This window comes from Equus asinus, chromosome 1 (assembly GCF_041296235.1).
Source record: "Equus asinus isolate D_3611 breed Donkey chromosome 1, EquAss-T2T_v2, whole genome shotgun sequence".
NCBI lineage: Eukaryota > Metazoa > Chordata > Mammalia > Perissodactyla > Equidae > Equus > Equus asinus.
The window spans coordinates 183,337,523-183,355,360 of record NC_091790.1 but is presented as its reverse complement, the minus strand read 5'-3'; the positions used below and the strand labels follow the sequence as shown (position 1 = coordinate 183,355,360).

At 51.0% G+C, this 17,838-nt stretch overlaps 1 protein-coding gene and 1 long non-coding RNA gene across 14 annotated transcripts in view; one reads left to right on the top strand and one right to left on the bottom strand.

Moving 5' to 3' along the window:
* The window catches only part of LOC139045649 (uncharacterized), a 39,354-nt gene extending 25,130 nt beyond the window's left edge, over positions 1 to 14,224 (top strand). Inside the window, exon 3 of the long non-coding RNA XR_011504434.1 lies at positions 12,921 to 14,224. This is a non-coding gene — a long non-coding RNA (uncharacterized lncRNA). The remainder of the gene's footprint in view (positions 1 to 12,920) is intronic.
* CCDC136 (coiled-coil domain containing 136) overlaps positions 1 to 16,038 on the bottom strand; it is a 28,948-nt gene extending 12,910 nt beyond the window's left edge. For 3 of the 13 annotated variants that reach the window (XM_070513056.1, XM_070513076.1, XM_070513069.1), the window contains exons 1-7: positions 9,163 to 9,301; positions 5,999 to 6,322; positions 3,724 to 3,835; positions 2,958 to 3,126; positions 2,577 to 2,714; positions 2,081 to 2,239; positions 1,639 to 1,809 (exon numbers count right to left, since the gene is read on the bottom strand). In XM_070513056.1, coding sequence (XP_070369157.1) covers positions 1,639 to 1,809; positions 2,081 to 2,239; positions 2,577 to 2,714; positions 2,958 to 3,126; positions 3,724 to 3,835; positions 5,999 to 6,322; positions 9,163 to 9,178 — 1,089 coding nt within the window. In that variant the 5' untranslated portion in view covers positions 9,179 to 9,301. Of the gene's footprint in view, positions 1 to 1,027; positions 1,214 to 1,638; positions 1,810 to 2,080; positions 2,240 to 2,576; positions 2,715 to 2,957; positions 3,127 to 3,723; positions 3,836 to 5,998; positions 6,323 to 9,162; positions 9,314 to 11,035; positions 11,186 to 12,985; positions 13,061 to 13,152; positions 13,408 to 14,965; positions 15,074 to 15,872 lie in introns of those variants that run through there. The other 10 variants (XM_044753023.2, XM_044753049.2, XM_070513023.1 and 7 more) reach the window with 8 other exon arrangements.
* Between the last annotated feature and the right edge of the window lie 1,800 nt (positions 16,039 to 17,838).

Here is a 17,838-nt window from a genome sequence, read left to right as displayed (position 1 = left end):
GGTGGCTCTGTATGCCAGCACGCATCCCCCACCATAGACTCTTTCACTGGGAGAGGAGGTGACGAGCAAGTCGTGGGCCCTCTGGATCCTTAAATTGAGTGGGAATGGGGGAAGAGGGAAATGTGAGCCTGGCTGTTGAAAGGCAGGTGGACTTTTGGGGCAGACCCAATAACCTGCCCAATTCTGTATCTTCTGAAGGCCTTTCCCTGGGGACACAGCCTGCCGTTGGCTGTGGCAAGAGCTACTGAGTATTCTGGCATAATGTGACTTGCTCTACCATCTTTTGAAAATCTTGTGCCTTTTCTCCATCATGCTTCAATATCTTACCATTTTCTATCAGTAATCAGGAGCTGAAAGTGCTCAACACAGAGTGACTGATAATGACTTACATTTTACACACTATGGAAAAAAAGAAAATGAGGAAGGCCTTATTTACTACCAGGATCTATTACTAAAAGGAAGTGAGATAAGCAGTATTCTGTTCAATTTAAAGAGGGTAAAATTCAAGCTTAGAGAACTTAACTGCTCTGAAGTTGCAAATAAATCCTGGAAGAACCTAGGTCCTTCTAATACCCAATCAGCGCTCTGGGCACAAGACTATGCCATCTGACAAGAGCCTCTGCAATGTGCCTCATTGCAAACTGCACCCTCTCTTCCTGCTCCTGATAATCACGATTGTGTGTTTGGGCCTATGCGTATGTTCTACCCCACAAATGACAAGATATCCTACAGTTCTAATAACGAGGTGTAAATGTCTACTCACGCGGAATCATGTGTAAAACCTTCAGGTGTTCAGGCTGGATCCAGATGTACTGATCCTACCAAGCTGTGGCTCGGGCGCAAGGTCAAGGCACACTGTTTTAAAGGCAACAGCATGGGCTCTGCCTCTGTTTCCTGCTTTGCCACACTCGGCTGGGACTGGACAGAAGCCCATCAAGCCCCTTGGGCAGATGACTTCATCTTCTGCCCCATACCTCCTTTCTCCAGAGGAAGTGCCCAGGAGATCCCACCTCTTAATTACAATTACCTTATTGGCACATTTTCCCTTGTCCTCTGGGATGGGCTGGGTGGTCTTGAGCTGCTTCAGCTCCTGCTGGCAGAGCAGGAAGTCCTGCTCCAGCTGATCATACATGTGCTTCTGCTGCTCCAGCTCATGCTTGCTGGTCTGGTACAGCTGCTTCATCTCCTGAAGCTGGGTGTGCATCTCTGTGTTCTGGGGCACGGGAGGCAGGCCCCACCATCATCCCAGGAACCCCTGTGGCTGCACTCTTTCCTCTCAGGCAGGGACTAAGGGGATCCTATCCTGTCCTGTCCAGTCCCAATTTCATCCCAGTGAGGGCTACCCGAGATGGACCAGTCCCTACCTGGCTCTGCACAGAGACCTTTTGGGGCTTCCTTTTTGGGGAGGTGGGGAAGGGAAAGGGCTTCCTTCTCATAGGCTAATTTTCTGGTTTAAAATCAAAGGAAGCTGCGAGCATCATGACTCTGAGATCACCTTTCTACTAAGCACCTCTTTACCCCCTCTCCAACAGCTACTCACTCCATAGAGCTCCTACCATTCCCACTCCTCCTCTGTACTGTTACTCTCACAGAAGACTTCGCCTTGCTACGTTCTCCCTGACCTGCAGCTTCTTTTACCTTCTCACAGCTCTCTTGGAAGGAGGCCACCATGTCCTTGAGGCGCTGCACTTCTGCCTCATAGTACTGCAGGTCCTCCCGCAGCTGTTGCTGCACTTCCTGCAGCTTCTCCTTCTCACATGTGATGTTCTGGTACTGGAGCTGCAGCTTCTGCAGCCGGCACAGTAACTCCTATGGTGGAGGGGGGCTTTGGGTAGTACATCCGGGATCCTCAACCCACTCACTCTTCTGCCTGAGCCACTCAGACACGGACAGTCTAAGAATTGACTTCTCCCTGCCCTGCACTTCCTGGTTGTCCTCTCACCTAACGGAGTACTCGAGGGTGGCTGGAGCGCGCGCCTGTGGTACTGCACAGGTGAGACTTGTTTAACTCTCTACTCTTATTCACCTTCCCCAAAACCTCTTAGCCCCTAAGTTGCCCCTCACCTCTGGGTGCTGTTACCTTCTCACTTTGGCTTTCTATGACTGTGGATTTCATGACTTTGAGCTGCCGGAGCTCAGTCTGAAGTTGTAGTTGCACCTTCAAGAGCTCATTCTGCTCATCCTGGCTAGCATCATACTTTTGCTGCAGGGTACAGAGTCTGGTCTTCAGCTCCTCATTCTGTGGTGGGGAGGATGTAGGTAGAACAGTTACACTCAAGAAACAGCAGACCCCACTACAGACCAGTTTGGTTCTTTTCCAGACGCAGACATCTTGAGGAGCTCCCACAAGTCTATGGTTCGGTTTCTTCTCTGAGGCAGACACTCAGTAATAGCTACCATTTCTAGAACGCAATGCTATGTGACTTCTCCAAGTGCTCTCCAGTAGACTGTACCCTTGGTTGCAGGGCCGGAGTCAGCAGAGCACACCCTTATTCTGCGTTCATCCGCCCCTCAAGCAGCAGCTCCATGTAGGCCCTTTTGCTCTCCCCAAATGCCCTTCCCCTGTCAGTGTTTACCTGGGTGACGTGGGAAGTCTGAAACCGAAGCACCTCATTCTGTGCACACTTCAGCTCCCTCTGCAGCCGTCTCTGCTCCTCCTCACTGACCCGGCGATGATGCTGTAACTCTTGCAACTCACAACACAATTCCTTACACTGTGCGGAAACGGAACAGGAAGGCTGATTTACTATAGGTACCATATGCACCGCAAGAACAGGCTTATGCAGAGTATGGCATTCCTTTTATGGAATATTTACATCAGGCAAGCAAGTGAGACCCAAAGTACTATCTCCTGCCACAGTGCATGCCTCCTTTGTCAGCCCTGTGCCTAAGATGTTTCTACCACAGGCCAGGAGAAGGTAAAAGAGACACAACGAAAGGGGCCTGCCTTTCCCTACCTTGTTCTGCATGCCATGCATCTGCTCTTCAGCTCCCAGAAGCTGCTGTCGCAACAACTGGGTTTGAGGATCAGGCTCTAGAAAATCCATTTCTGACGTCTGAGACTCTGACGACATCATACTCTTTAGTGTTTGGGACTCCAGCCACCTTTCTGTTGCTCTTCGTGTCCTGTAATCCAGAACCCCAGAGCCATGTTTGGGAGAGACCTCTGCCTGGCATCACCTGTCAAGTATGCTTGGTCCCGATGCCTTCATTTTAGGCAAAAGATGGTAAGGAGCCTTCTATTGTTGTTTACCTCTCAAATAAACACACTTGGACGATGACAGAGAAAGTCACCAGCACCTCAGTCTGCACAGGCACGTTAGGCTCTAGAAGACCCTAAGAACGCTAGTCCAACTGGGCTCAAGACTGGGCCTGCTGTGAAGCCCGCTCCAGTGTGGAGGCACTATGCCATTAGACTGAATCAAGTCTGTGTGGACAAGAAAGGAATCACTTCTGATCTACTCTAGGGCAGAACAAACCAGACCCCAATGCCTAGAAGGGAAGAAACTAAATTTTAGACCTCATTCAAGTCTAGTCCTGAGATAACCGGGTTGGATCCCCATGCCTGCTTTAGGTGGTATCTATACCATTTGGATACCATGAAAGATCAGCTTTCCAGGAGCAGAGGGGGCCTCACTAGCCTGGCATCTGCCTTCACTGATTCTACTCAGGGAAGAGCCCAAGGCAAAGTCCGGCAGAGCCCCACTGGCCTCCCGGCTGTACCTCTCCATCTCCAGGTCTGCAAGCTGCCCTGTGAGGCTGCTGTTGCTCTCCTGCAGAGCCCGGTACTCATCGTTCAGGAAGCGGTAGCGTTCCCGCAGTTGGTGCAGTTCTTCTGCAGAGGTCAAGCGGAGAGAGGTGAGATCCTGGGAAGGAAGCGCTGGTGACCAGCCCCAATTTTCCTGCCTAGAAATCTGATAGTGGAAGGCTGAATAGCTTCTCTTTTTCTAAATACAGAGGAGATACCACATGCGGAGGCTTAGAAGACAGGGCCCAGAAAATTCCACACTGCAATGTGTCTTGGTCCTCTTTCAGGTAGCTACCCTTCTTTTTATCTTCCCAGATTTGCCCTGTGTGCTCATCTTCAAAACCCCAACCAAGGCAGAGTCTTGAGATCTTAGGAGCTTGTGAGGGTTTTAATTTTTGGTTTATTGTATTTAAAATTCCCATTGAACTGTTTGTGATTACCTTCCTACTATGCTTTTAGTACAAAAGCTGAGAGATGTGAACTGCCATGTCACACTGCCAGTCCTGGCCTCTCAGAGACAACTCAGGCATCCTGAATGTCCTTTTCACTACACAGAATAAACTGGCCTGCATGTGGTCAAGAATTCTTTCTGATGACCTTTTATCTGCTGGCAGGAAAGTCCATCCCAAACAGACCCACATGTCATCCTCAAGAGACCTGGCTTAAATGCCCCAGCAAGTGTACCTCAGTACCAGGTACCAATACTTCTTAATGCTGCAACCGTACAAACATTCATATCTGTTTTGTTTCTTCATGATTAAGAATGATTTCTCTATTATTAGAACACTAATTCTACTGACATTTAAAGGACACTAACTTGCTCTACTTAGAACACAAGGCCTGTCTTACCTGCAGATTCAACACCCTGAAAGTCACTTCTAATGTTCCCTCTTTATTCCAGTCAGAAATCCTTGGAATACTGCAGATTACCATAGAAGGAAGGAAGGAAGGAAACTAATCTTTAATGAAACCAACCATGCGCTGAGCATTAGACTTGGTGGTTTCGGCCTTAGATTCAGTTAGTGTGAGTGCCTTCAACGTGCCAGGCATTTCACTGAATCCCCCAAATAGCTCTGTAAGGTTTTCTTTTCTTTCTTTGTGCAATAAACTTTTAATTTTAGAATACTTTCAGATTTATGGAAGAGTTGCAAACATAGTGCAGAATTCCCCGGGGGAATTCTCACTTAGTTTCTCCTATTGTTAACATCTCACCGTGGGTACCTTTGGCCTGACTAAGGAATCAACACTGGTACATTACTATTAACTAAACTCTACACGTTATTCAGATTTCTCTATTTTGAGAGAAATCGGGTCCTTTTCCTGCTTCAGGATCCCATCTAGCTGTAAAGTTTTATTAACCATGTTTTACAAAGGTGGAAACAGAGCTTCAGAGAGATAATAACCAGACTAAGTTCTTCCTGCTAGTTAGCAGAACTGAGATGCTGAACTCAGGTCTTTAATTCCAGCCCAAGCCTTTCCACTGTGCTAGCCCCCCTCTCCTAGCACCACCAGTCCAAAGGCTCTTCTGAGAGGCTTGGTACAGCCGGGAAAACTTGCAATTCTTTGATTCCTTGTTGATTGCCCCTGCTTGACCTGGCATAATATAGGGTATCCCATTATGCCCAGATCATAAATCTAGCCTCAGAATAAAGGCAAACTCTCTGATGTCATGAATCCTAGCAACCAGCTGGGAGACTCACTGTCTGAGAGCAGAGCTCCGAGCTTTGAGTACCTCATGTATTACTGGAAGTAACCTCTCTTCCTCTCTAGCTGTCTTGTGCTCTGATTTCTTGCCCTCTAAAGATTCTACTTTCGAGAGGGCTAAAGAAGCCTAAGAATTACCATCCTGGGACATGGGACCATGACTAGAGGCCCCCCAAAAGGTGGCCTGGCAAAGCGCCATGATGCCAGAGCAGCAGGAAGAGTTTCCCAAGGTGAAAGACCCCTATACTCCCAACCCAGAATGGAAGCTTCCCCAGGAAGGGCTTTAGCATAGTCAAATTCACAAACGCCCAATGGCTCTCCAAGGAAGAATTCTCAGAGTTCATCTCCAGGGTGCCATTTCTTACACCGCTATGTACTGGTTTGTGACATCTAGGTAAATTTTTCTCCCTTATAGTCTTGAATTCAACCTGGAGGGTTTTTTAGAGGCTCCCAATTCATGATCTAAGTCCACCTTCCCCCATCTTCTTGCATACTATCTCCTTCTACTTTACTGACAGACTAGGAGGAGGGCTTCCTCTCTCATACCTTGCATCTCAGAGAAATCTGAGAGACTTAAACTATTGGATGGGTCAGAGCTCTTCATTTCCATTTCTGCACGGAGGGAGGCGATCTCCATCTCATACTCTCCCCGAATGCGGTCCATGTCATCGAGTTCATTCTGCATCCGGCAGAGATCCTCCTGCAGGGATGCTATGTCGCTCTCATGTTCAGTTGCAGAATCCTCTGCTGCTTGTCGCAGATTGTGGATCTCAGCCTGGGCCAAATGCAACTCCTGTTCTATTTCCTTAAGTTCACTTTCCTTCTCACGCTCTAATAGGGAAATCTCCTCCCGTAGAGACCGCAGCTCACCTGCAAAGCCCAAAGGTTGGAACGTTAAGAGGATAAGTGAACTAATCTACCATGTTCCAGAGGCACAAAGTTAAAGGTAGATTTATTTCTCATCTGGAAACTCCTGACAACCTAGTCTCTACCCCGTCAGAGAAGTATAGCTTCATCTGGTGTGGAATAAAGGGAATACCTAAGACAGGAACAGAGAGTGAAGCTATGTAGTAAGGGACAACAGAAAAGTAGATTTTAAGGCTTGGCACCAAAAGCAACAATTTAGGCTACTACAAACAAAAAGTACTAAGTGCTTCTAAGGAATTGCCTGACAATTAAAGACCAAACCTAATTTACAGTATTCTACTGATGCCCTGAGTCTTCCCAAAAATTCCCTGACTAAAAAAATTTACACAGGGGCTGGCCCCTTGGCCTAGGGGTTAAGTTCGGCAAGCCTTGCTTTGGTGACCCAGGTTCACACATTCATATCCCAGATGCAGACCTACACCACTCATCAGCCATGCTGTGATGGCAACCCAGATATAAAGTAGAGGAAGACTGGCACAGATGTTAGCTCAGGGCTAATCTTCCTCAAGCAAAAAGAAAAAACAAAAAACTTTACACAGACTATCCTCATCTATTCAGTCTTGGAGCTTGCAGGCCTGGTGTTCTAAGTAGAGCAAGTTAGTGTCCTTTAAATGTCAGTAGAATTAGTATTCTAATAATAGAGAAATCGTTCTTAATCGTGAAGAAACAAAACAGATATGAGTGTTTGTACCACTGCAGCATTAAGAAGTATTGGTACCTGGTACTGAGGTACACTTGCTGGGGCATTTAAGCCAGGTCTCTTGAGGATGACATGTGGGTCTGTTTGGGATGGACTTTCCTGCCAGCAGATAAAAGGTCATCAGAAAGAATTCTTGACCACACGCAGGCCAGCGTACTCTGTGTGGTGCTGAAGGGAGTAGAAGGACATTCAGGATGTCTGGGTTGTCTCTGAGAGGCCAGGACTGGCCCAGCCTGAGACTCCCATGAGCTGCCTGTGGTAAGTACTGGCCCCAAACAATGTATATTTAGAGTTCACAGCTGAAACTCAAACGTAGGTTCATCACATGATAACCAAACATGGGAAAATAAATGCTGATCGATAAGGGATTGTTTAAATTGATGATGGTTAAATAGAATATTATACAGCCATTTAAAAGAAAGTGGCAGATCTATAGAGAAGACATTGAAAAGGTTTCCATGGTATATTAACTAGAAAGAAAAATGAGCTCTAAAATATATGTATTATCTTATTTTTGCAAAAAATATTTATATGTATAATACACAAAGACACAGAAAAAGGTCTGGAAAGATGTATGTTCCAAACCATAATGAGTAGTTGCTTCTGAGGGGTGAGATAGCATGTTGTGGGGACTTTCACTTTCCATCTCACATATATCTGTGCTGTTTGAATTTTCACAAGCAGGCTCCATTTTATAATAGATTGTAATTCACAAAAGAAATGTATCAGAGCTCTTAGTATCTGTGGAACATCTCAGGGTTTCTGAACACAGGTGCCCATCTTGGATGAGGAGAACCTAAAAGTGGACAGTAAAAGGCACTAACACCAATAGAGAATTCAGGATTTGGGGGCCAGGATTAGGGAATTAACAAGGATTGGGTTGGGAGAGTCAGGATCTTCCCGCAAACCCTTTGCAAGAGACATTGTCCCCATCCCTCACCCCCAACTCCTGTCCATTCTACTCACCATTTCAACTTTTCCTAGTCTCTCCCCCCAACCTCCTCAAAAAACTAAGCAAAGTCCTCTATTAATAGTGCTCTCATATCACCTTGTCCTTTGCAGTGTGTGTGTATGAAACCCTGGTCTCCCCCTCACTAGGTTATAAACTTTATGAAGGCAGGGAACATGTCTGTTTTGCTTACCATCGCAGCTCCAGGATCCATCATAGCACCTGGCATAATGCAGCTCAATAAATATTTGCTGTATTCATGCATAAATGAGGCAGGGGTTCATCTATGCAATAAACTTTTACTGAGTACTATGAGTACAGAATTACATGTTTGGGTGTTTTTTAAAAATTAGAACATAGATGTTTGAGAAGAAAAATTTGGACATCCTGCAGATATAAATGCTGGATGCTCAGGAAGCTCTCCTGCCCTACCCCCGCGAGCTCACATGTACGGCTCCCGGCCCATCTTTTGCCAGTCTTCCCTTCTCTAGAACGGCCCTAGCTGTCTCTCTCCTTGGTCTATTCCAACAGTATTAATTGATCCTCACCTCTGGGCCAAGCCCAAGCATCTCCACTTGGATTCTCTGACTTCCTTCCTATTTGAAAGAAACAAAGTCCTTGCTCTACCCTCGGAACAGCACAGAGGCGGCCTGACTCTTGGAGTTTACCGTCTAGTGAAGGAGACACATAAGTTAACTGGCTATTAAAGATAAAGGCCCTAGAGCCTGGGGTGGGCTTTCCATGGCGGGCTGACCCACTCCTTACTATGCCCTTCATGTTAGGGTTCAAATCTCATTTAGGTTCTCCGCTGGCATCTAGCCCTAAAACACTACATTCTCAGACCCACTGGGGAACGGAGGAAGGTCTCCCTCAACCTAAGAAAGCTCTTAATTAGGAACACGAAGGGGCGGGGCCCGCCCGGGCGGAGGGGCGGGGCCCACGGGCCCGGGGGCGGGGCTTGCCCGGGAGCTGGGCGGGGCGGACACTGGCCGGGGCGGGCCCTGCTGGGAGTTGGAAGGGCCTGACCCGGGTTCCGAAGGACGGGCGCCGGTTGACAGTGGGGCTGGAGCCGTCGGGGCGAGCCCGAAGGCCCGGGCGTCGGGCTGCGGGGCAGAGAAGTCGGTTCTCACTCACTGGTTATGGCCTCCATCTCGTCGGCCCCCCCGCAACCGGTCTCTCTGGGGGGCCTCCCGCCGCCGGCCGGTCCCGGCCCCCGCGGGGCTGTGGCGGCCGGAACGGCCTCAACACCACCTGCCTCTGAGACCGCGCGCGCCCCCTCTCGGCGGAAACGGGCAACGCGCGTGCGCGAAGACGGTCTGCTTCCTCCCGCCGGCTGGGGCTTGGGCGCCCCGCGCCCTGCCTCCCTTGGACGAGATCTAACGCTAGAAACCACCCTACTGAGTGGGGAATCGCTCTGAAACTTTTATTTCCCCGGGCAGTGGCCTACCGGCATCGTTACTTAGATTCTCTGACTTCGCTCCTATTTGAACAGAAGAATGTCCCTTCTCCAAGCAAAGGCCCTTTTTTGCTCGGCTGGGTCATTTCCTTCATCATACAAACATGATCTAGTGTGTCCTATCTCAAAAAACCCAAAAAGCTCTCCTTTGACTTCATTTCCCTTTCCCCTATTTCTCTGCTTCTCTTCAAAACATGACTACTGTAATTATCTGTACTCACCTTCTCTATTTCACCTCCCCTTTCCTCTTCAATCCCAGTCCAGTCAGGTTTCTACCTCTGCTGAAATGCCTCAGAGCTCTCCATCTTGCCAAATCCAACGGCCATCTTACTTGGCTTAGCAACTTTTGACACAGTTCATCATTTCTCCTTGAAGCACTTTCTGCTCTTGGCTTCCAGGGCATGAAATGCTTCAGTAGCATTTCAGGTCCTACCTCACTCTCTTTTCTTTTAAAGATTTTATTTTTTCCCTTTTTCTCCCCAAAGCTCCCGGGTACATAGTTGTATATTCTTTGTTGTAGGTCCTTCTAGTTGTGGCATGTAGTTGTATATTCTTTGTTGTGGGTCCTTCTAGTTGTGGCATGTGGGACGCTGCCTCAGCGTGGTTTGATGAGCAGTGCCATGTCCGCGCCCAGGATTCGAACCGATGAAACACTGGGCCACCTGCAGCGCAGTGCACGAACTTAACCACTCGGCCACGGGGCCAGCCCCATACCTCACTCTCTTTTGTTCGTTTCTCCTTCTACACCGGACCTTTAAATACTGTAGTATCCCTGAGATTGGACCCTTTTCTCTCCTCTTCCTATATCTCTCCATGTGACTCATGATGCTCTCCCGTGGATTTGAATGCCATCTATATGCTAATGACTCCCAAATTGATATCTCCAGCCCTGATTTCTCCCCTGGTTCTAGATTCATATATCCAACCGCCTCCTTAACAGATTTACTTAGATGTCGAGACCCATTTCAAATTCAACATGTAGGAAACATGTCTTAAGTGGTTCCCCTCACCCCTAAACTTGTTCCTCACCAAGTCTTTGCCATTCCAATAAATGACATCACTATCCATCCAGTTTCTCAGGGTAAAGTCTTTTTTCATGTCTCTCTTATCCACCACCACCCCTCCCCCAATCCAATTCAGCAAGTCCTGAGGGCTCCACCTTCAAATTATATTCTGAATCATCTCTATTTCTACTGCTCTAGTCCAAGCAACCATCATCTCTTGACTGGACTGTTGCTATAACTCTATAACTTGCCAACCAGACTCACTGTCTTGCCTCCTTTCTCTCCATCCAATTTCCACACAGTGCCAACATGCTCTTTTAAAATGTAAAGCAGATCATAACACCCTAGCCCTGGGTAAGACACTCCCCATGTCTTTCCACTATGCTTCGAATAAAAGCCAAACCTCTCAGTTGGCCTACAAGGCCCTTTGTAATCTGACCTCTGCCTGCCTCTCACAATGCTCTCTTACCAGAGGCCTCCACATGCACTTTGCTCCAGCCACAACGGCCTTTGTTCCATCCCTGAAACACATGCAGCTCATTCTCACCTCTGGGCCTTTGCAGGTGCTGTTCCTTCTGCCTCATGTGCTCTTCCCTTAGATCTCTGAATGACTGGATGCTTCTCATTATTCAGGTCACATGTCATCTTCTCAAAGAGGACTTTTCTAACCATCTATTCTAAAGTAAACTCCCATCCCACCCCATGTCCCTGTATCATATTGTTATATTGTCTTCATAGCATTTCTTGCCACCTGAACCTGGGTTGTTTATTTTCTGCCTCTCCCTATTAGAATGTACTCTTCATTAGGGCAGAGATCTGGTCTGTCTTATTCCAAAGCTGGTCCTCCAAGTATATAGAATCTGTTAAATAACAAAAATTCAACAGAGTAAATTTGAAGATCTAATTGGCTTTATTCAATGACTCATGAATTGGGCAGCATCCCGTCTAGCAAATAGAAAGGAACTCTGAGAAGCTGTACAAAATGGAAGGCTTTTATAGGCAGAAAGGGGCAGGGACAAGGAAAGAATGGATTACCTCATTTTTCTTTGGGGGATAGAAGGGTCCATAAATTGGATTACCTCACTATTGCTGACAGGGAAATTCCAGACTAACTGGTTAAAGGCTACATTCCTGGGAGAGGCTGAGACTGCAACCAAGTCTTGGTTTGCTGACATGGCAGCTCAGCACAAGTAACTCCATTTTGGGCCTGTTGTATCTTTTTTAACAGCACTCACTAAGCGGTTGATAAACAAATGAATTAGCTCCATTTTACAGATAAGAAACCAAGTCTTGGGCAGGCCCTGTGGCCAAGTGATTAAGTTTGGGCACTCCGCTTCAGCGGCCCAGGGTTTCACAGGTTCAGATCCTGGGCGCAGACCTAGCACCCTTCATCAGGCCGTGCTGAAGTGGTGTCCCACAGAGCACAACTAGAAGGACCTACAACTAGAATATACAACTATGTACCTGGGGGCTTCGGGAAGAAGAAGGAAATAAAAAAGATTGGCAACAGATGTTAGCTTATGGCCAATCTTAAGAAAAAAAAGAAATCAAGTCTCAGAAAAAAAGTCTTGCCCAAGACCACAAAGCTTGTTATGTGGCAGAGCTGGGCCCAAGAATCTAGGTGACCCGAGACCAGTGCTCACACTCTTTTCCCTGTGCAAGGCGTCTCCTGCCATTTCTCTGCTCCACCTTCCACGCTCCACCGTCTCCTTCTGCTGCCTCTACCTTTGTCCCTTCGCCTCCACCTTTGCTTGCTCCTCTCCGGGCCCAGTTCCTGGCCTTCCTTTTTTCTCCATTTATACTTTCCTTTTGGCTTGATCTCAGTTTGCCCTGGAGAGTCCCTGCTGTTTTCTAGGGCAGCTCCCCTAAACCTTCCGGAAGCCCACAGAAGTAACAAAAGCTGCCTCTTTATTTGGCAGTGCAGCGGAGGGACACCAGCGTTGCAGCTTCCCAAAGACAAAGGGACGTGGGCGTTAGAAGAAAGGGATTTGGGGGCCACAAGCTCGGTCCTAGGGAGCAAGAGAAGCATTCTCATCTGCTTCCCTTAGAAGATGCATAGAGTCCCCTCCCAGGCGCTTCTCATTGACTCTTCCCATGATGCCCTTGGAGGGATGGGGGGAAAGCAATCTGGTTTAGAATTCAGTCCTGATTACCCACCCTGGACACTGATCAGAACAAAGGAAAAGGGATGCAGGTGAAGGGAGGAGGCTGGAGGAGAGAGTTAAAAAGGAGAGAGTTAAACTCAGGGAGAAAGGGAGAAATGGAAGAAAAGAAAGGGCAGGAGAGGACAGAAAAGCCAGGCAGAGAGGCAAAAAAGAAAAAAAGAAAAAAGGTAAAGAGGAAAGTGGAGAGACAAGGAGAAAAGGGTGAGATAGGAGGGAAAAATGAGAAGAAAGTACTGAATTAGGTTATGTTTGTCTGCTCTGCTTTAGCCAAACCCTCAGGACAAAAGTACTTGGATGGCCACCTGCCCTCCAGTCTGAGTGCTGGGAATTACCTTGGAGCTGCTGGATCTGCTTGGTGAATACCTCTGCCTGCTGGGCGCTGGCCAGCCGTTCATCCTCCAGGAGCCCTGAAGAGAGATGGGGAGCCGGCTCAGGCCTGGGATCCAGTGAGCCCAGAGCCTTTGGGCCCAGGCCCTCTGGCCGCATCACAGGCACTCACCCTGCAGCTCCAGAGAATCGTCTTCATGCTGCCCTGCCAGTTCCCGGGTCTCCTCCAGCTCTGCCACCAGCTGCAGCACCTGAGCCCTCAGCTCCTCCAGCTCCGTTTCCGTGAGGCTCAAGCCCCGGTGCTTGCCAACCGACAGGGAGCCCACGCTGCCACCTTTCTGCACTTGATCTTCCTCTTCTTCCACCTCTTCTTCCTCCTCTTCCTCCTCCTCTTCCTCCTCATAGAGAGCTGGGAGTAACACTTCCCCTAGGAGAGACACCCATCCCGCCATGGAGTCAGAGTCAACTTCCTTTCCACATAGAGGGCCCTCAAACTCACTGTCCCAGGGCAGAGATGGTATAACAGTGCCACCTGGTGTCCCCCAAGGAGCCCCTGGGCAGGACCTGCACTCAGGATGAGTCCTCAGGTGTGAGGGTCAAGTTTGGAGGTAGCTCATCCCCTCCCAGCCCTGTCTGGGTCAGTACTGCACCTGGTGGCCTCCTATTACTGCCTTTGGACAAACTGAGCAGCCGGTGCTGGCTCAGCCCCAGGAAACCTGCACAATGATACTTGCTTCTCCCAGTCCTGGTCTCCGGGTGGTGGGACAAGTGGTCGAGAGGGGATTCAGACTGGGTGTGTCTTTAGGCCAAATGAGGCAAGAATTACAGTTTGGAGGTTTGCAGAAAGTTAAAAAGTTATCCAGGTGGCTTGTGAGGAATTAGCCTTTCCATAATCAGAAAGCATTGCCTGTCAGAACATAGAGAAAGAAAACACCTGAATGAAATGTTTCTAAATGCTTTACTGGACAAACACTGGAGCCCCTTGCAAATGTATTCTGTCAGATAGCCTTGTGGAAAAGCAGAGGTCTCCTCTGCCATCTGGAGCCTCTGAGGCCCCTCCTCCCACGCTGACCGCCAGGCAGTTTTCAGGGGAAGTCTGAGGTTGCACCTGTGTGTAAAAGGAAGCCTGCCATTTTAATGCATTAAGAAACTGGGGTGAGCTGGTCCTCAGCCTCTGGTTGGTGAGCACCCCCTCCTTTGCTGCAATGCAGTTCTTCTAAATAGCAAAATCTTGTCTGGATGGTAGTTGTTTGCTTTGTTTTAAAATTCTGAATCCTTGGTCTTACTTTCTCCAGTAATAGCAGCCTAGGGTTCATCTGGGACCCTTGGCATTATCTGTCCCCCTTGGGGGAGCAGGGTTGCCCACACTGAGTGTGCACAGGGGCCCAGGGACACTTCATAGGAAGTTCTGGAAAATGGACCAGCATCCTTCCAGGGGCCTGGTGTTGGCAGCAACTGCCAAGTCACATGGGTGTGGTGGGGATACGCGTGTTGGCCTTCTCACCTGCCCCTCTCCCAGGCAATCTCTTTCAGGCAGTAAGCCATCCTAGAGAACCAAAGCCACAGGGCTTGCACTTGAAGTTAGTGGCGGTGGCACCAGAAAGACAATTCACATGCTCATGTCCCTGCTTTTCAAAATAAGAGACAGCTTGGGATCTGGGTCGGGACGCGGTGAGAACAAACCCCCTGCTGAAAGGCTGCTTCAAAGCTGTGTCCAGTGAGGCCTCTTTCTCTGTCTGGCAGCTCCCCTGGGAAACACAACCTGGTTAGCTGGTGATTAGGGCCCCAGAGCGATGCACCCGGAACTTCCCTCAAAGCCCGAGCGAGCCCTGAGGAGGGGTGGAGCTCAGACCTGAAGGGTGGAGGGTCTCAGGCGAAGTGGGGAAAGGGCTGTGACCTGGCTCAGAGTTCTGGGGTCAGGGGGAGGAAGGAGGGGGAAAGTGAAATTGGGTGAAGGAGAAAGCAAGCTTTTTGGGAAAACTCACCCTCCATAGCTTGCATCCCCCGCCGTTCCAGGGACCCCCAGCGTTGGCCTTTCTTCCTCTCACAACCCTCAGACACCTCATAGGAGCCTAAAGTGGTCACCGTGGGTCCTGTGAGCAGGGAGAGGGGAGGGGTTGTGGGATGCAGTGGGCTGCTGGGCACTGGGGTGCAGGGGGAGAGAAGGGGACATGCCTTCTAGCCCCTGGGAACCCTGGGGTTTTTAATCCGGGTGGAAGTGCTTGGCTCCCTCTGCCCAGCCCTGCGACTCCTCTCCCTCAGCAGACCCTCAAGCTGGGCCTGCGGGGACCCCGCCCTGAGCTGCCCAACCTCCTCAGCACCCTCTGTGCCAGGCTCCTCACCCCTGCACACACAGAAAGGGTGTGTGTCTCTTAGGCCCAGAGGGGACAGGGAGGAGATGGGCAAGGATGGAAGAGAGAGGGCAGGAGCCAGTAAAGAGGCTGGAAGGGTGAGGTGGTGCGTGGAAGGGAAGAGAGGCGATGGCGGGGGGAGGTGAGTGTGGGAAGGGGTTCTGGGCCAGAGCCGCTCCCCTCCCCTACATTCTCTCACTGGACCTAGTCCACCCCACCCTCGCCCCGCTCTCCTAAGCCTTCGGGGCCGGAGGGGGTGCAGGGTCTGGAGCCTCCAGGGCTGAAAGCACGATTGGACTGGAGAGACGAGATGAAGAGGGCTCAGGGCAGGCACTGCCAGGGAAGATGCGGCCGGTGTGGGGAGGACACAGCCGGGAAAGATGGAGACCGGGTCCGGGTCGGGGGCGGGATGGAGGGAGGAAGATTTAGGACCGAAAGGTGGGGAGCAGCGGACGGAGGGAAGACGTGGGGGTCTGGAGGGAGGAGAGATGGAGAAGAGGAAGGAGTGGCGGTGGAGAGGTGAGGGAGGGGCAGCTCTGACCTGAGCCGGGGCAGCTCCAGCCCGCAGCGCCCGCGCTGGCCCCGGCACCCGCCTCCATGGCCGCTCGCGCCGCCGCCGCCACCGCCGCCGCCGGGAGCAGACGCCGCAGCAGCGAGGCCGGGGACCCGGAGCTGGGAGCTCAGGGGGAGGGAGGCCGGGCCGAGGGGGCGGGGCCTGGTCCGGCCACCTGACTCCACCCCCGTCCGCCACCGCCCGGAAGCCCTCCCTCCGCGCGGGCTCCGCGACCGGGTGCTGGTGGATGGACCGGGGGGGGGGGGGGGGGGGCGCGGGGGAGGGGCGAGTGAGCGCGTCCCTTGAGTAGCCCCAAGGCCAGTGCCAAGGAGAGTAGGGAGCGGACGGGAGCCTCTCGGGACTTGAGGATGCCCCACGACGGAGAGACAAGATCCCTTGGTTCTGGCGGTGGTCCTGCCCGGAGTTGGCCGCGCCCTGGGACCCCCTTAGCGCCACGTGTCACTGCCGCGTCCTGCTCAGTGATGGGGGAGGAAAAGGACAAGGATGGACAAATCCTCCCGGCCTGTTTCCTCCGAACGCTCAGACATTCACACTCCCACCGAGCAGGGCCGGCGCCCCCCACCTCCGCAGTCAGCGCGGACCCCCGGCCGCCGGCCCCTGCCCAGCGCGGTGGCCTCTCGCGCCCCAGAGCTGCGTGAGGGCAGGAGGAGGGGAACCGAGGCCGGGATACGCGAACTGCGTGACCCTGTCTCTGCTTTTCCCGCGCCCCCACCAAGCCAAAACCAGGGACCCTCTTACGAGGGCCCACGCCGTGGCCGGCCCACGCAGCCCTCTCTGCCCGAAGACCTCCTTTCCCCACCGCCCTGCCTTCCCATCTGGCCCCAAACCCGGAGGGCTGCGAGCCACGACCCCCACCCACCTTGCCCCCGTAGCCGGCTGGGAGTGGACACTGCTGATGTGCACTCTCATAGAAGGGAGATGTGGAAGCCCAGAGGGCTTATTTGACTGGTCAAGGAATGTCTGCCGGGTGCCGGATCTCGACGAGGCAGTAGCTTTCGCATCTCTGCAGGTCTCAGCCAGGAAACGAGGGGATACACTTGGGAACTGGAGCGTCCCAGCACATCCAGAAAAGTGTTGGGGCATTCCTAAGCCAGGGTCACATACCAATCCCTTCTCTTGCATGTCCGCTGGCAAGGTCATGGGCATGTATTGTCTGTGTCCACCTCTGCAGGCTCCGAGCTCACAAGCCCTCTGTATTCCGCAGGAAAGAAGCCCTTTGCCTGGACATCCCCTACTTATCCTTCAGCCCTCGAGGCAGCCTTCCCTGACGCCCCACCCTGACCCCATTAGAAGCCCCTGCTCTGCTCCATCCTGTCCTCCTTCCCTCTAGGGCAGCAGGTCACTCTGGGTTGTCAAGGTTGGGTTTTTACTCTCTGTCTGCCCAGCTTCTGGAAGGTTGGGAAGTATCTGTCATTTTTGTATCTCCAGCATCTGACAAAGTACCTGACACATAGAATAAATGAGTAAAAGTAAATCTCCCAACCACACAGTTAATGCTCTGTCTTATCATTTAACATATGATTTCACACTCGGAGTTAAATGTTGCCTATGAACAATAACGTTGCCCCATAAGTCCCTCCCTCCCTCTCACACCCCTAGCCTGGTGCTCTGAGAGATGATGAGCACAGTTCAAGGAGGTTTCATTTGCTCCCCAGACAGGATTCCACTCCAGATCCTGTGCTCAAGGTGATCCAGTTGCGGGAAAGTCTGTTGAACAAGCTCACAGAGATCCCTTCCGGAGGGTCTGCTTCATGTATCAGGCCTGTCCAGACTTGGGGAACCGGGCAATTGTCAGGGATGGTGGAAAGGGGCTGGCATTGGGAGGGTGGGGGGCATAAAGCTCTGGGGACTGACAGAGCCTAATGCTGGAAGGCCAGTGGCTGTTCTGCCCCAGCACAGCTCCTTCTGGTTCTGGCTCAGCCAGCAGGCTTAG